Here is a 25,943-nt window from a genome sequence, read left to right as displayed (position 1 = left end):
TTCGTGAAATAATTCCACAATATTTTGTCATCACTCAATATTTTATGCTTTCTATGTCAGAAATAAAGAACAACCATGTAACTTTCCTTTTGACTAAGGGAAAAATAAAATTGGTAAATAATTAGATATGCAGAAAAGAAGAAATGACCACATTCAGACCCTCTTAGCCCTGTATTTTACGGCTGAATACATACTCACAATGGATTTCAGGTGCCAAAAACTGTGGAACACAAACTCTTGTTAGTGTACAACCAGGATTCTTGCCGTGTTTGGCTGACAGATGTAACTTTACAAGGCTGTACCCAAAAGAAACCGAATTTGTGGTGAGCAGAACTTTTTAAAGTACCATGTTTTGCCGTCAGGAGGGCGAAGAGCAAACATTCCAACGTCAACAAGCTGCATACCATCACTGATGGAGGTCAGGACAAGTTTTGGCAGAGTGTATAGTGACAACTGTTTTGTGTGATTGTCATTTTTGCATTGGTTGATTTTCTTGAACACCATGTGGTGGTGAAATTCTGATTTTTGCCCAGAAAAAGTGGAACATAATCTCTAGAAATGTTTTGAAAAAATGGCATACAAGGATGGTGCTTTGGGGAAAAGTGGTTTTCGTCTTTTAAAAAAAATGGTGAAATGTCAGTTGACAACAAACTTCGTTCCACTCATCCTTCCATGACCTAAACGCGTGAAAATGTTGAAAACATTGTGGCAGTCAAGTGACTGGTTTTTCCATCATGACAATTCCCCTCCTCACACAGACCTATCTGTATGACAATTTTTGACGAAAAATGACATGACCACTGTTCTTCAACCCCCATACTCACCCAACCTTGCCCCGTGAAGTTTTTGTTTCCTAGAATGAAAATAGACATGAAAGGAAAGTGTTTTGCTGATGTTGCTGTGGTGACGAAAAAAACAGTGGAGGTGCTGTCAAGTATCACAAAACATGAATTTAAATAGTGTTCTGAAAAATGGAATAAAAGATTAGACAAGTATATTACTGCAGATGGAGAGTACTTTGAAGGGGATTAAAGGTTTGTGCTTAAAATGTAAATAAATAACTTTTTTATGTTTGGTTTCTTTTGCCCCCCCCCCTTCCCCCCCTCATATGTGTCCAGATTAATAAAAGTTCCCTTTCATTACCCTGGTCTGTACTGTTTGCCTCCACTCACAGCCCTAGTGTTTGTGTTACCCTCACAAGCTGTATGTGCACTTAACCTATGACGAAGTTCTTGTACAGAAACTGAAGGCTGCAGTCTTCACTGTAAGAATGATCTAAACTGTCTTGGACACTGAAATAACATTGTCAATAAGTTGTGTTCAGACATCCACAATTATCTTGTGTCGTGTTGGTTGCCATTAGTTGGAAGTGACTATTGTTGGTCTAGGTTTGTGAATTTCTGCATTTTGTGTTAATTCAGAAGAAATTCCTGGTATTTTTGTAAATATCACATTTTATTTGTCATGTTCATTTTGACAAAGGTATTCTAGTTTACCATGTGCTGTAAGACATGAGAAGGCTTTTAAATCCGGCTGAGGAGAATAATGGAGACAATTAAAATGGGTAGAAATGGTAAAAAGAGGGTAAAGTGTTTGGAAGAATAAAATAAACAAGAATTATCCGTCAGTATTATATAAAGATAAGTGTACTGGGTGAGACATATTTCAATGAATAATTGTTTGTAAAAAGCTACCAAAAGGAAAAAATAAAACTGAAAACAAGCAGAGGTGTGCTGACAGATTTGAAGGAAGAAATATCGTATCAAGGATTAGAGTAATCAACTAGAAATGTGACATCATGGAGGACAAAGTTCAAATGATGTCTGTCAGCCGACATATTTTTACTGTGACAGTATAAGACCTGCATGTCATAGTGAAGAATTGCCTATGCCAGAGATTACTGAGATAGTGACAGGGAGTGAAGATGGAAAAATGTTAGTGCTGTCCTTCATGGGTGTCTGCAAGCACCTCGTGGGCAACCACAAGGCAGAGAACTACCATAATATTGCACATAGAGGATTGAGATCATATCATCAGATATTATGAAAATGTTGTTTAAGATGCACTTCTTAGCCCATCATTGGGACTTCTTCCCCGATATCCTTTGTATTGTCTTGTGTTTTTATTGGTCCAGTTTACAGTGGTAGTTTATGCATAAGACCTAAATCATTTTATATTTATACATGCAAAAGTGATTTATATGCATACATATTTAAAATTACAAATAATACCCTTGAAACATTTAAACATTGTTATGTTATACACTTTTAAATATTCTTTAGTGAAGTAAAATCAGTGATGCTGTAAATATGACTTCAAGGATTTTGTCATTAGTAACTAACGTGGTTAAGCTAGGAAAAGATGGATTGCTGTTTAATGTAAAAGAGACACTTAATGTTGCAGACAGGCACAATTAAGACACTTACACAAAGCTTTCGGCCACAGCCTTCATCAACAAAGGAGAAGCACACACCATTCATGCACGCAAGCAAGCACACCTCTCTCTCTCTCTCTCTCTCTCTCTCTCACACACACACACACACACACACACACACACACACACACACAACAGGCAGCTCGGGCCAGAATGAATTTGATCCCAAGTTGCCATATTTGGTCATCATACTGCATTCCAGTGAGATGGTCCTATAGTGAAGTATTGCAGGAAATTGTGTAGGAAATACTTTTAGGCACATGTTTTTACTTGTACGTTAGTCATTTCTTTGATTCCTTTGTGTACTGATGCGTACGTCTTTGCAGTTTACATTGTTTTGAGTGAGTGTGTGTCGTTTTACAAGATACATGTCGTATATAATCTGATGCAAGCATTTACCTAACTACTATCGTATTTGGCCTTTACAGGCATTATAGCTGGATTCATTGGGAAAATTTCACTCAGAAAAGACAGTTTTGACATTGACAGTGTTTTATAGACATATGTGATGTTGTTTGTCAGATATCCCCATCATATATGAATTGTTCATTTTACGTTAAGTTTTTGTAAAGCTAAACAGTATTACCTAATTTCTGTAAATCTTTTTTTGTTTTTTGCAGGCAGAGGGCAGTTGGTTTGGGAAACGCTGCAAGAAAGTAAACCACTCAAAAAGTGCCTTGTCATTTTTGGTACCTTCATTCATAAGTGGCGCTTTTGTTGAGGAAGACCAAATTGTTCAAATTACTGTTGATAATAGTCGCAACATACTATATACACTGACTGAAAAAGGTTCTATTAGTGTTTATGACCTTGGTGAAGATGGAGAATCAATGAGTCATGTTGTTACAACTAGTCAGTCAGCTGTAGTGCAGAATGCTGTCAATATTGTTAGGTAATTTTTCTCTGTTATCATTTTTAAGTTTTAGAAAAGAATAACTGATAGTGCTCTAGATATTATTTCTATTTCTGTGGCAAACAGTGTTTATTGTTCTTTATCATTTATTGAGCTTTAATAATATACTTCTTGGAGTATTAATTTTCTTTTCTGTACACGAGTTTCCATACGTCATTAATACAAGATACTTACAGCACTTTTTTGTTACAGAACTTTAGATAGCAATGTTTTTCGCCACATTGTGAGCATATCTCCAATAGAAGCTCGTGAATCTCTTCATGTGAATCTTGTGGCAGTAACAAAAGCAGGAGTGCGTCTGTATTTCACAACAAGTCCTGTCACATCACTTACAGTTCGACCATATGCATTACATCTTGTCCATGTAAGACTTCCTCCAGGCTTTGCTGCATGTGCATTGCCTCAGCAACCAAGAAATGTAAACTTGGCACATTACAGCAGGGGTAAGTACTGATGACTTGAAGTAAAACATAATTGTCAAAGAACCGATACTTGCAGAAGAATACTTCTTGACATGATACTTGCAGTTCAGTTAGAATCATTGAAACAAAATGAATGGAGAAAATGGGTATGAAATCGATGAAGCTGCAATGATATGAAATGGTATCGGGAAGATCATTCAGAAATGTCGAACCTATAGTGTATTGAATATACTGTGATCATTGAAAATTTGTCCACTACAGCTGACACACATGCACGCGCACCCCTTCCGCCCAAAACACACACACACACACACACACACACACACACACACACACACACACACACACACACACACACAAACTACTACTACTACCACCACCACCACTGCCACCACCTCTTTTGCAACTAAACTTTGATTGTATATTTGTATTTGGGGGATGGTGCTGTGGCTCTTACACACAACATATGGTAAGCTGATTGTTAATTGAAGTTAATTTTACTAGGGATTGTCTGAGGGGATAATCGGAGAGATAATAATTTTATTTTGGGACTGCATTCATCAGGCGTCCTCTCCTGTGCCAGCCTCTTCACCCCAGAGTAGCACTTAACACCCAATGTCCTGAACCATTTGTTGGATGTGTTCCAATCCCTGTCTTCCCCTACAGTGAATCTCTGTTACTCTCTCTAGCACCATGGAAGTTCTCCTTGATGCTTTTAACTTATTCCACATATTCGTCCTTCACTAGTTCTATGAAGAACTTCCTCATTTCTTATTTTGTCTGTCTGTTTTTGATTAATTTTCAGTACCCTTTTGTAACAAAAAATTCGTATGCCTCGATTTTTCTTTCCCAGTTTCACACAGTTCACGATTGACTTTCACTCATTTGCTGTTCTCCACACATGTCTACTCTGAATCGTATCCTAAAATTAATCCCTTTGTTTGATCGGAGTAGAGTCCTTTCAATAAGTAGTACCTTCCATGCCTGTCCCTATGTTGTCTTTGATTTGTCTGTCACATTATTTTATTTCCTATTTTCTAGGGAGCAGAATTCCCTACTTTATCTGTAACATGGTTCTCAATTTTAGTATTAAGTTTGCACATAATCTCATTTCTGCTGCTGCTGCTACTCATTTCTCTCATCTTCCTTCGGTTTGCTCTCAATGCATTGGATGTGCTTGTTGGATGGTTCAGTCCGTTTAGTAGATGCTGAAATTCACTCTGAATTTTAATCATTCTCCTGAAACCTTCTTTTATTTCCATCATTGCCTCTTCAGTCCATAGATTGAACAGTAGAGGAAAAAGACTATGTTGTGGGGATGAATGAATTAACTTTATTGTGACAGAAAAACTAAACTCGAACTTATACGACTCAGTTTAATAGCACATTCAATAATGGGAAAAAACCGTGTATAAAACAAAAGGAAAACATAAGTCAATAACTGTGGCAAAGATAATGATTAAAAGTACTAATTACTTGCATGTAGCATTACACTGCACTTTCCACTCACCCCATAGTGTCAATGATATTTTCTGTTGAATTGGACAAGGTAACAACTTAACATATGTAGCCTCTGACGCCCATTGCAGCTGATCTGTGATGGGACAGTGGAGTGGCTGGAGCATTGATAAGAGTCCGTGGTGTGTGTAGATTAGTCCGTATCAGTGTAGGGTGCATGGAAAGCTGGTTTGACATAGTCGATGGTGATGGTGGCTGTCATATCCATCACACTGATTTTGAATGTCTTGTCCTCCCTACTCATGACACGGTAAGATCTATTGTAGGGAAGCCACAGTAGCTTTTGAACTGTGTCATGCTGTACACAGACATGGTGGTACTCTTAGCTTATTAAAAACAAAAGGGATACAAGGCTACTGATCCTTTGCAGCAATGGGCATAGTTGCCGAATTTGTCTAAGAAGCTTTTGCCAGAAATCTGACTGGACAATGCAATTGCCTGGCACATTGGCAAAGAACTCACTCAGGAGACAGATTGGCTGGCCATAAAAAAGTGCTGCAGTTCTTGCTTTCACGTCTTAATTCAGGCACACGTGGAGCCAGGAGGACAATGGGCAACATTTCTGTCCACCGCTGTGAGTTGAGTTGAGTTGAGTTGTGTGCAGTGCATGCATTTAATTAAACCATTCACTGCCAATGGGTAAGCTATAGTTCTAATCCACTTCATACCCAGTAGGACAGTAGTGCTTTGAACAGATAAGGCTCAGATTGGTCTGTTGTAACATATAGAGTCATATCAAAAACCATCCCCAGAAGAATGCACTCGCGACAGTTTCAGCGGTAATGTCAGCAACGGGGAACATCTCGTGGCAGTGTGTAAAAAGATTGTGGTTATAATGCAGTAGGTGTATCCTTCTGATGGTGGGAGATATCCTTCAAGGTCTAGATGTTCAAGTCTGTGATACAGAGGAAGAAACATGCCAAGAAGTGACCAGATGTGCCAGCTAACTTTATTCCATTGACAGGTCACCCATTGTCGCACATAATGCTTACAGTCTGTTCATGTGTGACCAGACAAAAGTTCACTTCAGTGTGTTGGTAGTGGCTCGTACTCCAGGATGCAACATTTTATGTAAAGAGACGAATGCCTGTTGGAGAAAGTCAGTAGTCACAGATGATGGCAGTTTGTTAGTGGGGACATTACAATACTGCACTAGAGTTAGTGGTTGTAGTGTAATATGCAGAGTTGTAGTGCTGATGATTCTGCCAACAAATCTCATGGCTCACTATTTGATTGTTGCACTGTGGTGAGAGCTTCAAAATCAACTGCATCAGTGATCACTTTGATTTGAGAGAGATCATCATCAGGCACATTCAGTTCTCCTTCAACATGAATGATATTATCAGTGAAATGTTATATATAGTCGGTATATCACAGCTCACATGGTGAAACTTTCTCAGGACACTGGCAGAAAACATATGTTAGTGGCTTGTGAACTGTGGTGAGTGAACTGCTGTCCCTCCAACATGTAACAAAATTTCTTAATAGCAGCATAGGCTGCTGAATCCTGCCTAGTTGTCGAATATGGGGTGTCTAGGAAACACGCTTTCTCGGATCGCTAGACAACAGTTCAAGCAAATTGTATTAATGAGTTTAATTACGAAATGAACAATGACAATATTTAACTTTGACAATAACACAGAAGTGTCGCAAGCAACGGGTGACATGCAAATAAGAAATCTCTTCAGTATATACAGTTCATAATACAAGTGAAGTAATACAGTTGGCTTGCTAGTCGTGAAGCTACTATAGAACTGGATCACGGCCAGTCGGTGCAGTGCTTATGTCCTCTTAACATAGAGGCCGCTGTTGTCATTTTTCATCCTGGAGATGAGTCGGTCAGCACGCAATTGGCTGATGTCTCACAGCCCCCTGTACTGTAATGTTCCCAACTGGCGTGCCAGCACTTGACTTTACGCTGTAACATAGGCAGCATACAGTTCACAATTTTTGCTGAAAAAGGCTATGGGCTGCAGGTGCTCCCCTATTTGCTGTTGCAGTGCAGCACCAATTGCAGTGACAGACACGTCGACCATCGGGGTAAGAGGCGCCTGTGGAACTGGTTGCACTAACGTTGTAGCTTCTGCGATGGCAGTCTTCAGCTTGGCACGTGCCAATTTGGCCTCACCATTACGCTGGAGTTTGTCCTTTGGCAGTGAAACGTGCAAGAATTTATTCAGTGGTGCGGCTAAGAGGACATCATAGTCGACAATCTGACATTAAAAATTGTTTATGGCAAGAAATAGTCATAATTCTTTAAGTACGATCGGCTGCTTCTACTTTACGGCTGCGCGGAGTGGCCGTGCAGCTAGAGGCGCCATATCACGGATTGGTTCTTAGTATAAGTTAGTTTAAGTAGTGTGTGTGTGTGTGTGTGTGTGTGTGTGTGTGTGTGAGAGAGAGTCTGGGGACCGATGACCTCAGCAGTTTGGTCCCTCAGGCATTCACACACATTTCTACTTTCTCTTAGTGGCCATATGTCTTGCACATTGATAGCATTCCCTGGGAACTGTACGTCAGCTGCTCCAAAGAAGCATTTACGCAGGTTGAGAGCAGCCTTTGTGCCTGTAGACGAGTGAAAATCTGTCGTAGGTGTTGACAGGTGTTCTGCCTAAGAGTTTGACAAGACCAGGCCATCGTCAGTATGCACATAAGTTGTCCGTCACATCAGATTTCACCCGTAACCCATTGAAATGTTTGCACAGCATTACGAAGTCCAAAAGGCATTCCGGTAAATTCAAATACTCCGAACAGAGTGCAGCCAGTGGTCTTAGCAACATTGTCCAGTGTCGTGCACAAACTAAGTTCAACGTTGAAAAGATTTGCTTACTGTGGACATTGACATCTTGGCAGTACTAAGTATCAATTTGGAATGGTTCTAACATTGAGCTGTCTATAGCCGCCACATGGATTCCATCCATTATTTATCTTTGGGACCATGTGTAGTGGAGATGCCCAACTACTGCTCGATGGGCGGCAGATTCCATGTGCAAACATAGACAAGAATTCCTGCGTAACTATCTTCAGTTTCTAAGGTGTCGAGCAGTGTGGTCGAGCATGAAGTGGTTGTCCAGGTGCAGTCAGAATATAGTCCACTGTCAAGGGATGCACTGGTGCTAGTATGGAAGTCTGGCATGTGATCTCCAGTAACTGTGTGAGGAGCTATATAAACGACAATCACTGTTAATCATCTGTACTGCCTGTGTGCTCTCAGGAGCTCAGCAATCATTTGCTGAGTGCAGGCTTGGCAACCCTGGGGCTCCTGAGGTGGGGGACTGGTAAATGCCGCCAGTCCCCTGTCACCCTAAGCTCTGAATATGCTTCAGCAACCACTGTTTGGCGCAGAAATGAAAAGTTGTGTGTCGCAGGAATGGTAAAAACCACTATAAAAACCCCCTTAATATCAGGGTGTGTTACGCACTGATAAGATGCGTGCCTGTTGAGCGAGAAGAGTCATTAGTGGACAACCTCTGGGGAACATGTTGCACGTCATTTGCATAAGGCTTAGGGCTTGTATTTCCCTTTCTGCTCATGGGACCAATATAGACCCTCGAAACCATCTCTCCCTCCTCCTAGCGGAATGGGTGGCCCATTTGGAGGTACCGATGTCCAGTCACGCAAGAGGCCTCATGTGACGAACTCTCCAGATTCTGAAGTAGTTAAATATAGTTTGGTATTTAGTAACAGAATGCGTGCTACAGGACAGAATATTTTTAATAGCTAAGACGAGGGAACCTTCGAGAAGGTCTCCCCTTTTTACATTGAATAGGGTTACGGGACATTGCAGGGACATTAAATCAGTCAAACGGCTATGAAACGGGACGCTTTTTCTAATTCCCTGCTAGTAACGTACCTGCAGAAAGTGAAGTGCCTTGAGGATTATGCCATTGAAACAGAGCTCCACTCCACGTTGAATCAAATCAAAGGGGTTGTGACATTCCAGGGTCTCAAAGAAGAACCGAAAGTTGAGTGGGCCGAAGAAGGAATTGTGATGCACAGAATATCATGAAAAGGGTGGATGGTGATCTCGTATTATCAGACTCCATTATCCTTACATTCAGCAGCACAAAACTAACCGAGCATGTTAAGGCAGGCTTCCTTTGCCTCAACATACGGCCTTATGTCCCCAACCCAATGCGCTGTTCCGAATACCAGTGCTTTGAGCATGCTACTCTTGAATATCACAGAGAAGCCACTTGCGGCAAATGTGGTAAGGCCACCCACGTAGGAGTCACTTGTTCATCTCTCTGGAAGAGTGTGAATTACTCTGGGGATCATCCTGTCTGGAGTTGGGACTGCAGCAAACATCTTGAAGAATGAAAGGTACAAGAGCTCAATATAACAAAGTGCATCCCATATAATGAGCCAAAAAGGCGAATAAAGCCGTGCTGCCCCACGACGTTCTCCACGTCCTTTGCTTCAATTGTTAAACAGCTGGTGCAGAAATCCAAAACTGCTATGCAAACGGAGGTTGCTAGTGTCAGCACTAGTACCTGCGTTTGTCAGTGCACTGCTGCAGTCATTCCGAAGCCCCTGTCCCTCCCACCAGAACTTCAGAAAAGTTCATGGTTGCTGACATTGGAGAACTCCTTGCCCGCTCCAAAGATCGTCTTGTCCACCGCCCAGCACTACCACTGCCACCCCCACTCCTGCAGTTGTCGCTCCGAAGCTGCCTCAGACAACAAAAATTGAAGTCAAAGGCAAAGAATAGCTCACTGACAGAGACTGGAAGTAAACAGTCCAACAATGTTGGCATCATTCTCTTTGATGTCTCTCTTCGGAATCTTCTTAAGAGGCGATTTACCTTGATGTCAGACTGGGGCAAACATCTCGCCCCAAGACAGCATCCACCCATTGCGGGCTTCCCTCCTCAGCAGAAAGACAGGATGAAAGTGCTACCCCTGTGATAAATGGCTCTCATCCTACAGTGGAACATTAATAGGTTCAGGACACATGTGAAGAACATGAAACTCATAGTACAGGAACATGCCCCCTTTATTTGCATTTGCAGGAAACACATTTTAAAGCATCTGATGCCTCTGTACTACAGGGCTGTGTGCTCTATTGTTAGGATGACCTGATGAGAAAGGGACGAGAGGTGTCGCTGCATTTGTCAGTAATGCACACCATTCCTGTGCTCTCCTCCTGGCTGCTGGCCTTCAAGCAGTTGTCGTCGAAATTCGTGTGTGTTGGAGGATAACTGTCTGCTCACTGTGTCGTATCTCCACAAGATGCAATAGACGTCGAGGACCTCGCAGGCTTTATTGAAAAACTCCCCCTGCCCGTTTCTCCTATTGTGTTATTTCAATGCCCATAATGTGTTATGGGACTCAAACTATACTTGCCCCAAGGGTCGAGTCTTGGATGACCTCATGATGTCTCAGGAACTGAGCATCTTCAACATTGGCAGTCCCACTCATTCCTTGGCTGCTACTAGGTCATCCTCAGCCATCAACTTCTCTTTCTGCTCTTCAGCCCTTGCAGCCTCAGCATGGGAAGCAACTGACGACCTTCATTCCAGTGACCATTTTCCCCCATTAATCCACCTACTGGATGGGGGATTGCTTGAAAGAAGCCACCAAAGTGGATGATCATTAGGGCTAACTGGATGCTGTTTAGCCAACTGGCAGTGTTCGAGCACCACAACAGTGTCTCGTAAAGAGTGGACCATATCACCTGAGTGATCCATCACACTGTTGAACTATAGATCCAAAAGTCCTCAGGTCATCTCGGGAGGCGACATGTACCTTGGTGGACAGGGGAATGCCATTTAGCAATCCGAGACAGGCATGCAGCTCTTAGAGGATTTAAATGCTGCCCAACTGCAGACAACTTCATAGCTTTTAGAGTCGAGAAGGCTAAGGGTCGACACCTAATTAAGGAGACCAAGAAAAGGCCATGGCAAGCATTCCTGGACTCTCTCAACTGCTCCACTTGTTCTACAAAAGTATGGGAAGCCATCAGGAGGATTTCTGGTAAACAGTCGTTTACCAGTAGGAGCGGTGCTGAAACACGGATATCTTTAAATGATGCCCAGAGACAATGCTCAGATGACCGCAGAGCTTTTTGCAGCAACTATGGCCAGTGCCAGCCAGGATCCAGCATTTCACTGCTACTGTGTGACTGCATGGATGGGCGAGTTAGACTTCAGACCCCACAATTCTGAATCTTACAACTACCCTTTCTCCATGTGGAAGCTGGAATCAGTACTGTGTGAGGCTCGTGATACTGCACCCCGCTCACAACAAAATCGGATACTGTATGCTTTGACATTTGCCAGCAGTGTCAAAGAAAATCCTCCTCGATGGTTTTAATCTTAAATGGCAGACAGGCAACTTTCCCAGTTCGTGGAGAGAGGCGATTCTGATGCGTGTTCTCAGACCAGGAAAGAACTGAATGTGTCCCAGTAACTACCAGAGCGTTGTCTTAACGAGCTTTGTAGGAAAGACCCTGGAGCACATGGTTAACTGTTGCTTGATCTGGTTGTTAAGAGACCAGGCATCTCCTTGGTCACTCTGTGTGGACTTAACAGAGGTGACTATTCAGCAGGCTTTCTTATGTAAACATCAGCCTTGGTATATTCTTCAATATTAATAAGGCGCACGGCACTACTTGGACACACAATATTTTCAAACAACCCCCTCAGTGGGGCTTTCATGGCCGCTTTCCCAATTTCGTACAGTCCTTCCTGTCTAAGTGCTTTTTTATGTCACGAGTTGGTGACGTGCTGTCAGATTGTTTTTAGCGGGAGAATGGTGTTTGTCGGGGCAGTGTTTTAAGTGTTACCCTCTTCGCCACAGGCATAAACGGTATCATGTCTACAATAGGGAGTCCTGTACAGTGTTCCGTATTTGTGGATGATTTTGTTGTTTTCTGTTCCTCCTCCAGTGTTGCAACAACAACCATCAGTTGCAAATTACAATGCAGAGTTTAGGGAACTGGGCTGCAAATGTGGGTTTTCAGTTTTTTGCAGATAAGTGTGTGTGTCCATTTTAATCGTTCTCGTCGTATTTTTAATTTATCTGACTTGTGCATATGAGGAACACCATTCTACATTTTAAAGACTCATTGAGGTTTCTGGGCCTGCTTTTTGACTCCAATCTATGTGGTTACCACACCTGAGAGGCCTGAAAGCCAGAACCCAGAAGATGCTGAATATTGTAAAATGTCTTAGCTACAGGTCTTGGTGAGCAGACAGGATGTGCGTGTTCCAGTTTTACAGACCTTTCATGGCTACAGTATGGAGTACTGTGTGTGGCTCAGCAAGGCCTTCTGAGCTGAAGATTGATGCTATCTGTCACGAGGGGATTAGACTGGCCACAGGTGGTTATAGGATCAGCCCCATATTCAGTCCCTGTGCTGCGCCACTCACCATCGTGTGTGGTACATCAGGCATGTAAGTTCCCTGCAGATTTGACCTCCCCTGCATACCACAGTGTCGCTCATCCACCTGTGTAATGCCTTTCCTCCAATTGTCCACGAGCAACATGCCGTTTGGGATGTGCGTGCAGCATGTGCTGGGTTCACTTGGTGCGGAGCATGCACAACCCCAAATCAAAGGTTTCAACCACCTGCCACCATGGTCATTGCAGAGATAAAGTGTAATTTTAGATTGGGATGCAAACAGGAGGGATTGTTCTCTTGCTTCTGTTTTTAATGTGATATTTTCTGATGGGACACTAAAACTCTACAGACTGTTTTTATGGATGGGACTAAACAGGGGAAGTCCATTGAGTGCTATGTTTTTTCTTGGATAATGCCAACAAGGTCCAACTGCTTCAAGGCTTTACTGTCTTCGACGCAGAATTATATGCGATCTTATGGGCACTGGAGCATATGAGACGTTCTTCAAGGGGTAAATATCTGATCTGTTAAGATTCCCTGAGTGCCCTTCACTCCTTACAATGTTTGTACCCAGCAGATAAAGTAGTCCAGAATATCCAGGATGCCCTCCTCTGACTGCAATGGTTGGGAAAGGAGATGTCTTTGTGCTGGGTACCAGGGCACATGGGTATTGCGGGGAATAAAAGGGCAGATCTACAGCCATTGGGGCCAGCCATGATCCTCAGTTATTTCAGAGCACTGTCCCCCTGCATGCTATAGCCTCACTGTTGAGGTACACAGTCTTGCATCAGTGGGAGAATGAGTGGCTGGAAGTGACAGGCAGTAAGCTCCATCTAGTAAAGCCCACAAATCGGGCGTAACATACCTCCTTCCGGCGACATCGACTGGACAAGGCAGCTCTTACTTGTCTCAGCATACCCTGCAGCCCTACAACACCTGGCTTCTTGCTACAGTGCAACGGCCCTCCAATGTGTGGTGCTCCTGGCATACAGTTCACTGTGCACCACATTTTACTAGGTTGTGTTTTAGTTTTGGACCAGAGGGCAGTGGCGGATTTGCTGGCAGACCTGCTCTCTATTTTAAGTTACATTGAAGCAAATGTGATTAGAGTTTTAAGGTTTTGTGACCTGTCTCACTTGTTTCTGCAAATTTTTGGGAGATTATCTTAGTGTGTTAAGAGGGGGAAAGCTGCACCCATGTTTTTTGTAAGTGGTCAGCCAGTCACATTTCCTTTTGCCCTTCTTTTAGCTCTTCTGTGATTTTACTTCTGTTTTACTCCCATGTATAGCACCTTTCACCCTTCTCCATTGTATTAAGGCCTGTGAGATAGTGATTTTGTGGGTTAACATGAATGAGGTGAGAGTGAGTGAATAAGTGTTATAGATTTCCTCTTCACTGTGTAGCAACAGTTTCTCATTTTACCCATTTCTTTTAATATGTGTAAGAGTGCTAATAACCTCAGCATTGACTGCCTGTAAGCTTCTCTCTCTCTCTCTCTCTCTCTCTCTCTCTCTCTCTCTCTCTCTCTCTCTCTCTCTCTCTCTCTCTCTCTCCCCCCCCCCCCCCCCTCTCCCCCCCCCAACCCCCACCCCACCCCCCCTCTCTGTCCTGTCTGTCTGTACTGCTGGCTCTCCCATAAATCGCACTTATCATTGGCTTGCTAGGTTGGTAGTAGTGTGAAAAACGCATCGGTGAAGGAGTCCATGCAGGAGTCGATAAAATAATAAAACTTCGCTGTGGATGTGGGGTATGTCATATGTCATGTCCACTATGACACATTTACATTCAAATTTGTGCCGTAGGCCAAATTTCGACACTAATGTGACACAGCCATATGTTGCACTCATAGAACCACTGGCAATGAAAAGGTGGCAGTCATCACTATGTCTACTCAGAACTGTATTAGTCAACCACTGGGTTATTGCACCTGGGAGCGAGGGGGCTATGTTCAGCTTATCATGAGTTTTTTATCGTAACATTTCGTGAGGACATGCTTAACCAGTTGATAGTATATGCACAACTGTCTGAAATTATCCACAGTGAGTTTTCCTTAGTCACCATCACTGCACTTGTTGACAAGTAAAGTCACTGTAAGTATCCAATAACGGCCACCTGAGGCCAAATACGGTAGTATTGTGGTCGGATTATAACTTAGTGCTACGTTATGTTACAAACAGTAGATGGCTGCAATCTGAAGAGCCAGTGGCTATCATCACTGTCTTCTGCTGAGTTTCCCTGTTCATACAATCCACTGCACTTTCATGCTGTGGATCTATACCATCGGTGCTAGCAGCAGACTCTTGCTGATTGAGGTGACTGGCTGTGCTTTCCCAGTGAGCCATGGTGGCGAGATAGGTGACCATTAGCCTGGGTCCATAATGCAACATCATCTGTGGTGAGCTCGGCAACCTGTGCTTGTAGTGTGGCGAGGGGTTACCTGTCTGAGGCTGTTGCGATACACGCAGATGGTCACATTTCTGTTGTGCAGTTCATGGTTTGTGCAAGTGTACCGTTAAGCCTCAGTAAATTTTTTCTTAGCTCTGGCAGGAGTCTTAACTTTAGTGAATCAGTTTTTACAAGTCCTACATACTCCCAGATTTCTAGTGATGTCACTAACTGCGGATGAACTGTCTTTTGACCAAGGAGCTGATGACCTCGCTGTGCATTCCAATAACTCCCAAACAACCAACCTTTCCCGAATGTTTTTGTACTTGCTTTATTCATAATGCATATTAGATTAAAACCATAAAAATCTCATAGAGATAAGCAGTATTTCTAGACAGTAGAAAGAATGAGATAATAACTTGATGAATATGTAATATTTATTTATGGAGATCTATTACCAGAAATTTAGTTAAGGGTTCAGTGCTTTACTGTGTTACCTAAGCTACAAAAAAAGAAAAAAACTTGATGTGAGCACCACCACACATGTAAAAAATAAAGCGAAAAAGCTTTGTTGATTGATGGTCTCAAAAGAAAGTTCAGCAGGTTATTTAATAGGATTTGCTGTTTAAATGTGAGGTACCAAAATTTTGTAAGTTTTTGATTATTTTATTGATAAAGGTGCAGGATTTCTGAATCTGAAGCAGTCGGCAGAAGCAGCCTGTTTCATTTGTACTTGGTTTAGTGATATCACAAGAAAAATAAAATAACTTGCAGGGGTGAAACTTGCTTTCCAAATCAAAAGGCATTAGATAGTGTGCGTAGGTAGCAGGTTGTGACGGTACTCATCTGAATTTCGTAGTCTCGTCCATGGTAGCACCAATCTTAATCACCTCAAAACCAAAAGTTTAAATGTGTGCAGCATAGTGTTTGCTCAGAGAGGCACAAAACACCATATTTTTCATGATGTTAACACACACATTTTAATCCCTTCAAAGTTCAGTTATTAATTATGGTGACCAATTTTTACGCTGTGAACAACAGTTAGACCATAACCGACAATTCTGAGTACTGAGTGTCCAATGATGAAGTTGAATGTTCAGTAGTGGCACAAGAGTGTTCGCGTTTACACAAGAATTCTGCAGTTCTCACGTAGCACACTTGCCGTTAAAGGTAATTACACTCTGATGATTCATTTGCATGAATTGCTGAGTCCAACCATATTTGTTTCCAATGACAATGATAGTTCACAGCACTTCTTGAACACATCACAGTTCAGTTACAACAGACAGTAATTGAGATTACAGATATCACTTGAAAGTAATTAAACATTGAAATTCCTGTGTTTGAAATTGACCAGAGCACATATTCTCACCTATAGAAGGTATTATAGTGACATGAATGAACAATGAAAGCTTTTCTGACATAGATATTATGCGTTTACTTTCAAACATTGGACTGGCAATTTTGGATGGCGTCTGGCTACTTACATGCAGGCATAAGAAGAAACTGTTATTTTGAAAATTATATTATGCGTTGAAAATTCGGCTAGGTTGGGTTTTACTATTTCTGATGAACTAAAAGAACTAATATGATTTTAATTTGTAGAAAATGTTGCAAGTCAGAAATTTAGAAAAATACAGGGACACAATTTTCTTCAGCAGTGTGAATCCCCTTGTTTAGATGTATGAGCCCCATATTGCAAATCAGAGTAAATTACTTGAAATTATTAATTAGTAAGTTTAGCAAGCAATACTTTGTCTTTTTGTACAGAAAAATTAAGGTAACAAAAATATGTGATCAAAGCCCAGAATCTAACAGTGGTTTTCACGAAATCTGTGATGGAAAATGGGGCTGCTGATGAACTTCAGGTTTAGTTATTGCAAAAGATACTGAAATTAGTTTTTGGTAATTTAAAGTACTTTACAGAAATGTCAGAATGCTTAGCTTCCAAATAGTGAAGGTCACCCTTCTCAAGTAACTAGGTATTAGCTGCATGCTGGCAGATAAATGGATGGAAAAGGGTAATTTTTGGAAGTAGAAAAACATAATAAATGGGAAGAATTGGCCTATGTCATAAGGTTCATAACTATTCCCACCTTGTTGTAACCTGCTCGTAAAATATTTATTGTGAACATCTGAGACGGACACAATACTGATTGTTGTTTCTGTCTGTAAAGTGTTAAAAGTAAATGACAATAACAATAGTTTTGGTAAGACTTGCATCAGTGATTAGATGCAAATTGTGTACATAATTGTCAGATCAAGACCAATTTGTGTGTGGTGAGCTGAAAATCGGAAACCTCTTGTACATTCTTTAAGGTTGCTTTTATTTTTAGTTATACCATTACATATCGTAGTTCACCAGTTTCCTGAGCTGGCTCTTCAAAAAAAAAAATTGCACATTTTATTTGATAACAATACTGAATAAATACTCTATGTACCAGACTTTGGAGAGAAGGAAAAATAATCATAATGCTTTGTACATTTTACCGAGAGCCAATATTATAACATAAGTTACGTTATAAGAATGTATGGTAATAGCAAAAGAAATATTGTGGAAGCCGGCTGCAACACAGTGATAAGAGACGTCGCTGTAGACCTCTTATTCACTTCATTTGTGGCTTAAAACTTTGAATTCTGATGAGCTCTGTACACACTTCATGGATTACTTCCTCTAAACTTCATTGCTAATCTCATTTTCTTTTATTATTTGGTACAGGTTTCATTCACATCTAGATTTGTACATATTCTGTACTTTAATATGTGTGTCATAGCTTTTTTATATTTGTTGGAACAAGCTTTTTATCAGTGGTGTGCTTTCGGGTGTGCAGCTGAGTTGCTGTTTCTATTTTCTGCACAAAATCCGGTATTGAACTAACTGTCTTCCTCGGATGCTGCAAGTTTCGCTGTTTCGTGTACTCGCTGCCTGGATTCCAACAAAATTGTGAACTAGTGTTGGTCTCACGGTGCTGGTTGTAGTTGATCACGAGTTTGACTCCCAATTTCCACTATGCCCCTTGATGCTCCTTTGTTGTTAAGCCAAGAATCACTTATGTACCTTATGCTGGCCAAATACCAGAAAGATTGGTAGAGTCCTATAGTAATAGGAAATTGTCCAGTTACATGGGTAAAAATCTGATCAAAAGCTCATTACTTGCAATAGCATAACAGGTGTTACAGTGAGGGCAGCATATGCAACGGTTCCAGAAACTGACAGCTGTTCCATAGCCCAGCTTACACAAGAATGATCCTGTGTGGTGTATAACGAAGTCATCTTCGTAAAATATCTGCAAATTGAAGTTTTGACGTGTCTTGTTAGACTGATGGCGTGCATCGTTCACATATTATCCTTCAATTTGTACATATTTTATAAAGATGACTACGTCATATGCCACGCAGGATCATTCATGTGTAAGCCGAGCTATGGAACAGCTGACGGTTTCTGGAACCGTTGCATATACTGCTCTCGTGATAATACTTGTCGCACTATTACAAGTAATGAGCTTTGATCCAACTTCTACTCATGCAACTAGACAATTTCCTGCATGACCATCAAGCTGCCAAATTACTGTCTGCAACCTGGCTTGCACACCGTGACATTTTCAACTACGTACTGTTATTGTTTTCGTATGTAAAAATGCATTTTGTTGCATGACTACAGCTAATGATGCTTTCCAATGCTTATTCGGTGCCTTTTCATATTTTGAGCAATCTGAAGACGACTGCAGATAGAAACTGAAACTGGTTATTGAGCTGTAATTGTAATAGGAAAATTGCGGTCTTATTAGTAGGTCAGCTGAATGTGTTACATTTGTGATTGTACTGATTAGTTTTTATCCAAGTTCTTAAATTAGTTCTGAGTTGATGAAGAGAACCCAGATAAAGTTATTGTTGTATAAAAAATTGTTATATTGAGCATTGTTCTTATCTCGAAGTACCTTCAAAATCTCGCTAGTTCCTAGCTGAGTTCTTACCATCTCAGAATTCTTGCTATAGCCTTTTTCGTTAGCTTCTGCTAGACGATCCCGCCGCTGTTTGCTGATGTCTTACAACTGCTCATCAGGTGCAATCAGAGCTAAGTGTTATGTTGTTAAGCTAAGGTTAGTTAAGTGCCACGATAGATTCCAGGAACATCAGCGACATGCCTGACTGAAACAAGCAAGCAAATCAGCTGTTGCCAAACATTGCCTCAGTTATAATCACAGTATGAAGTATGAGGAGACCCCGGTATTGTGTTGCAAATATCAAGTTTCTGGGATAGCGTAATTAAGGAGCCTGTAGAAATAAAGATGCCGGCTAACCTAATAAACAGGAACAGAGGTTTAAATTTAAACAAGACTTGCAGTCCCACACTCAGTTTATTAAAATCTAGCTGGCCATCACATCCACCAGAGCTGGGAAACAATAAGAAAATTTTTCTCTTCATGGAGTATCAGTGCAGGCTCTGAAAAACAGGAACATAAAAGGGTGTAGTAGGTCTCAAGTGTTCAAGTCACAATCGTCTATAAACAGCAACACATGGCCAACAATAGAGCATAGTCTGCTTGGAGTCCAGGCAGCGAGTACATATAGCAGCAGAACTTACAGAACCTGAAGATGATGGCTGGGTCGGTCGCCAGAATGTTTTGCGTACAGTGGAAACAAAAACTCGGCTGAACACCGAGAAGTACATCATTAATAAATCATGCGGAGAAACCCTGAGAGATCACAAGATTTATATCCATCCCTGGTCTCATGTAAATATGTTGTTAGCCAAAACATTCTGTTGAATGCTGGCATCTTACAAATTTGTTTTCACGTTCTAGTAGAATAGCCTTCTTGTGTAACCTGTATGCTCAAAAGAAAAAACCACTGTGTTTTGATTAATTGCAGGTACACTCATACTGGTTTCTTGTCCTGGTGGTGATCGTGATGTCTTATGGTGCCTAAGCAGTGATTCTTTCCCTTTCCATCAGTACCTAGCAGAGACACAGACTGTTATTCCTTTGGATGGGGTTTGTATTTCCTTAACTATCTATTAATGACACATTATTCAAATTGATTATTTCAAAACTATCTTTTTTCACTTTTTTAATTGATATTAACATTTATTTTGAGTTTAGGAGTATAGCTCAGAAGTTAGAGCTGTGATTCCAATGCCCAGCAATGTCAAAATGGTGTGTAATACCTATAAAACAGATTAATTTCCTCCAGCACTAAAGGGTTTGATCTGAAATACTTTCTGTACGTCAGCGCTTAGTGAAATTCTTTGTCTTGTAATCTGTTCAAATTTAGCCTTTATCACTATAAAATTTTAATTGGATGCATGATACCTTGTAATGTGAACAGTTTGAAACTGATTTGGGTGTCTAAACTTAAAAAAATAATAATAATAATAAAAAAATTGTGAGGGCAATTGGGCCACATGGCTTTCCCTCTTGCAGCCGGCATATCTGAATTACATTATTTTTCTCTAGAAATAAGATCATTTGAGAAGTTAGAATAGATATCTCACAACAATCTTTTGCCCTAAAAGTGGCATTAATCAGATAAGATAGCGTCTGATGTTCTACTTTCTGCAATGCAATACTACATTTTACTGCATTAACCTAACACACTTTTTTATTGTAAGATGAATCCACACACATTTATCATCATGGCCATGCACAGATTAAGGAAGAAGTGGTGAAAGATACTACCTAACACAATTGGTGAAAATGAATGTTACATCCTCAATAAAGTTGAGACAATCAAATGATGAAATCTTCTTTTCGAGGCCCTCTGCTGAAAAGCCAAATAACTAGGAGGCTACTGGATGACCTACCATAAGAAAGGTAGCATCAGTTTTCTGCATGTTATTGATGTAACATTGAAGGCTTGGAAATGTTAAAGAACTACAGTATTTTTTGTAGCTGTGTTATAATAACCCATTCATTGCAAGGTGAGACATTTCACGCTTCACGGTCCATGTTCCATCCATGTTTCACTACCAATATACTTCATCAGAGGAAAAATGAATAATTTTTTAAAGCTCCCAGCTATTGCTATATTTTGGTAAACCTTCTGGGATGTAAGGTCATGAAAGCCTTCATACTATTGCTATATTCACCTTCATCTGATGACAATGTTACCTATTGTGGCGAGAGGGACCTTGCAGCTTCGCCTTGACTGAAAAGAAATGAATGTTGGATGTTTGAATTAGTTAATAATTAAACACTAGCGGTAGAACATTAGTATTATGATGAGCTGACAGTGGTGTTCAAAATGCTGGCTAATTGAATAATTCTGACAGAGTTGCACACTGTTTCAAATATCAGCAAACTCTCAAAATGACTAAAAGGAAAAAGAAATTACTTGTATTATGCCCTCTCTTCTTAACTTTGGTACCGAGCGAGGTGGCGCAGTGGTTAGCACACTGGACTCACATTCGGGAGGACAACGGTTCAATCCCGCGTCTGGCCATCCTGATTTAGGTTTTCGACGATTTCCCTAAATCGCTCCAGGCAAATGCCGGGATGGTTCCTTTCAAAGGGCACGGCCGACACCCTTCCCTAATCTGATGAGAACGATGACCTTCCTGTCTGGTCTCCTCCCCCAAACAACCCAACCCTCTTAGCTTTGGTTTTTAGTTATTGACTATACTTGATGAGTATTCAGTCTTAGCTTTAACGCCACACAAAGGCTACACTATTTTACACTTTATAATACAAAAGTTACTGTGCTTCATTGCAGGGACATAGTTACAATCTGCAATAATTAATTACCATAACAATGAAAATTTATGTTAAGAAAATTGTTAAATTATGGAATGGTTGGCCAATACTTACCTTGAGATGAAATTTTTAGTACTGCTGATGATATAGTGTTTCTGTCAGCATGCAAGTAAGCTTTTCTGTGTTCTTACAGTTAATGCTTTCATTCATGTGAATATGTAATATTATACAGCAACAGAACCTTTTGTCCCAAGTGCATTTTAAAATAATTTTATATGTCTATTAATTTACATTGAAAGTTATTTTAAAGGTTGCCTGGGCATTGGCAGAGGTGCGTCCAAGTCATCGCTATTTGGATCTCCCACCATCATTTTATCAGCAGCCTGCTATCACTCCTGGTGCTGAATATGACTCAGCAAATTCTGATGGACAGTTACAGCAGCAACAGCCAGATCTGGGGTCCTTCATGGATCCACCCTTGGTGGTGCGACAGCACATGGAAGCACCTAAGAAATATGTCATACTGACACCTCAGGTAAGTGATGATCAGTATGTTGGTATGTTATGTCATGTAAAACTGATTTTCTGATACTTTGTCTCAGATAAGAACTGACAAGCAAAAATTAAATCCTGCTGCTTTGTGGCATACTCTGTAGACTCCTCCCAGTGCCAACTTCCTTGTGAGGTAGCTACATTCATCATTGTCTATGTGTGTTGCGGGCTTAAATTACATTACACATACTGCAATGACAGATGCTCAGGACTACAACCTTTCCTCCAGTTTGAGCAATAAGATGAAGACAACAACCAGAAAAGACACAAAATTTTGTGTAGTCGCGCACTGTACAGTGGTTTGTGGAGTATCAATGTAGGTGTAAGTGGTGGTCAAAATTTTCACATAATACAAGAAGGAAAAAAAAATTGTAAGGTTGTGCTTGAATCTTACTGAAACAATATATTTTTGTAATTTTACCACTTTCATGAATGCAGATAATGTGAAATGGGCCTACATATTGTCCAAATCAGTTATTTAAATAAAGATTCAATCATAACACTGTAATATACCCTGATAGCATTTAAAGAAAAGACAGTCTACAAAACAAAAGATCCAGATTTAGAACACAGACGTTGAAATAAGTAACTGAAGTTCGTATTGGCTTCCAGTATAAGCTGTCTTAACATTGTTTCATGGTTGATAGGTTATAAGCTATTCGTATGACTGAGAAATTGCTGAAGAGCTTAGAAAAAAAAAAAAGGTTGACACACGCTGACTTAAGGCTGCAGCATGCAGATCTACCATCACCAACAAAAAGCAGTTTTAAATAAACTTTTGCACAAAGCTAAAATGTGTATAACAAGGACCACTTAAATTCAGAGATTAAAGATCTGTAAATACGCTTCAAATGAATGACTACAGGGATTGAAATACCATACTGATGTTCTTTATGACGCATATATTCAACAGTCACAAGATGATGTAGAAGTAATGACAGTATTGCAGTAACGTACTTTGTGTCTTACTTACGTATTTAATTGTATCACCTTCATAAGTGTGTTCATCAGACTTAATACACACATATCAGAGATTCATCTATTGATGAAATTAGTTGGTGAAGTCTGAATTATGCCATATGTTGCCTTCAGTAATTTGTGTATCAGCCCCAGTATCTTTTGAAAACGCTTCTAGGAGCAGGAAAAAGTCGTTGAGAAAGGAGGTCAGATCTGATGAGTAAGGTAGGTGCAAAACTGTTGTCATTTCCATGGTATAAACAGTTTTCCTTACAGCTGTCGTTACTGTTCGGTCTATTCATAATGCTATATAGTTTAGGGTCATATGGTTCCAGATACCTGCATAGTATAGAACACAGTGACATGTATCAACTTTAAAACAGAAAACAAGTGACCGAGTAGTAGTAGTAGTAGTAGTAGTAGTAGTATGAGGTCAAAGACTACATAACAATTAATTCATAAAACTGTCTGTAACTAAATACATTTTGATGCAAATTTATAAAAACTTAGTAGGAATGGGTGGTACTAAAACTGAAAAGGGAAATAACAAGCAGTACAGTGTGAGAGGTATCGGGAGCAATGCTGTTACACTGCAAAGCAAATACGCGTGTTTTCAGCGTAACAGTAAGTTTCTTGCGTGTAACTGATACTGGTAGGGTTGCAGATATGAGTGGCTCGAAGACTTCTTAATAGAACCCAGTAAGCTGTCCTTGATGGAGAGTCTTCATCAGAGACTACTATATCATCAGGAGTGCCCCATGTGGCGGTGTCACCTGCCTTTATTTCTTCGTTTGTTGATTGTCCTCGGTGTTAACGTACTGCGTTGGTACACTGGCTGAAAAATGTGGGTTGTGGATTCAGAGAGATGCACAGTTGTGTGTCACAGTACTTCAATTTCACTGTTGCGTCTTTAATAGTTAGCAGGCGAAACTCCACATACTGCTACAATAATTTATTGTTGAACATCTACGAGCAGTAAAACCTAACCACAAAGTTCACAGTTCTTGAAGAATAATCAGGTACGTATGGAGCAGACACCGTCACTGTTTTTACACACAGCCTAATTGTTTAACACTTATTCCACAGTTAATTTGAAGCATTGTTGTTGTTCTAACCTCGCAGCTTGCTCGTCAGGAACTCAGCCGTGGATTGACTATATCGTGAGCAAACATCAGGCCCCTATATATCATCAAAATAATCAGTACCGAAACTACACATCATTTGAAGTTAAATTTACAGAAATTATAATTAAAACATAACTCATTAAATTAACTGACTACATCGAAAAATCCCGTCTTTTTAACAGTTTCTTTTACTACAAGGGTTAAGCCGAATTATTTGTTTAAATCATGAAATTAACAAATATATGTACGCAAACAATATTTTCGACAAAACGTAATTACTTTGGAAGTAATTGAAGGCTAGTTTTGCCAACATGTTCTCAAATAGAGCCAAATAGATCCTTTAAGACTGCTATTGTTTAGTCTCCCAAACATTTCCAATTATTACAGAATTTATATTTGTTTATACGTCAACAATAGAATTTAAGTTACTAAACAATCACTGATTTTGCCCTGTAACAAAAGATAATAACTAGGAATAGTCAAAATAAATTAGAAAATAAATTACATACATAAAACTAAACACAAAAATTAGATCTGGTGTTATATTCTTTCAAACTGAGGGCCAATCTTTCTCTTTTATCAAAATGCAGATTATATTCATGTATGCTAATAGTAAATAGTTGAAAGTAACAAAATGAATTTAAGGAGGCAGATGGGAAAACAAGAGGGGAATTAAAAATATCCCAGCTTGCTTCGTCACGCTACCCCCTCATTGCATTGACCAGAAAAATATTGCAAATAGCCAACTGGGCAATTCACTGACCACAAGTGATGCCAGAAATTGGGTTTAAAATCTACACACACAAAAAGTGACACAAGAAATCTTATCAAAAAACTACAGTACATATGTCATACGTAGATGAACTGGCCATACGAAAATCCCCATACAAAATATTTACATACAGAGTGCTGAACATACACAAAATATACACAGGTTATATTTTTAATAAGAATTAGGCACCTTCATCATAAGTGATGATGTTTTTGGATAAGTGAAGATCACATTATAAGATAAGCATCAGTTTGTACAAGTCCTGTCTCGGTAAACAAAATAAATCCTCATGGGTTGCAAAAAGTTAAATTACACAGCACATTGCAGGTTTTTGGAAAATTGCTAGCACTTTAACACTTGTAATGAGCTTTTACACACTTTCTCACCAAGCTGCCTGCACCTTCAACAGGTCCAAGTGGCAGTTAGTAAGGCGCTACAGTCTGGAACCGCGAGACTGCTACGGTTGCAGGTTCGAATCCTGCCTCGGGCATGGATGTCTGTGATGTCCTTAGGTTAGTTACATTTAAGTAGTTCTAAGTTCTGGGGGACTGATGACCTCGGAAGTTAAGTCCCATAGTGCTCAGAGCCATTTGAACCAGTTTAGCACCACAGTTACCAGTTAATCAGCAAATGTGTTCTTTGTTCTAGTATTACCAATATAATTCCTCGGAACACTAACAGAAGTTTTCAGATAACCTATAGATCTGATGATGCAGCATTATATGACTTGTACCTCACTAAATTATTGCCCTTCGTTAAGCTCTCATTCCTGGCTGCAGTGTCATGATTTGCACAATATACACAGTACCCGCTGTTGCCCAGTTCAAAAA

The 25,943-nt window shown here is 40.3% G+C and overlaps 1 protein-coding gene across 1 annotated transcript in view; it reads left to right on the top strand.

Moving 5' to 3' along the window:
* LOC126259768 (nuclear pore complex protein Nup155) overlaps positions 1 to 25,943 on the top strand; it is a 267,502-nt gene that overhangs the window by 66,206 nt on the left and 175,353 nt on the right. The window contains exons 7-10 of the mRNA XM_049956773.1: positions 3,055 to 3,326; positions 3,540 to 3,790; positions 19,889 to 20,010; positions 22,019 to 22,243. Of these exons, the coding sequence (XP_049812730.1) occupies positions 3,055 to 3,326; positions 3,540 to 3,790; positions 19,889 to 20,010; positions 22,019 to 22,243 (870 nt within the window). The remainder of the gene's footprint in view (positions 1 to 3,054; positions 3,327 to 3,539; positions 3,791 to 19,888; positions 20,011 to 22,018; positions 22,244 to 25,943) is intronic.

Source organism: Schistocerca nitens, chromosome 5 (genome assembly GCF_023898315.1).
Source record: "Schistocerca nitens isolate TAMUIC-IGC-003100 chromosome 5, iqSchNite1.1, whole genome shotgun sequence".
Lineage (NCBI taxonomy): Eukaryota > Metazoa > Arthropoda > Insecta > Orthoptera > Acrididae > Schistocerca > Schistocerca nitens.
This window is presented reverse-complemented; position numbering and strand designations above follow the sequence as displayed.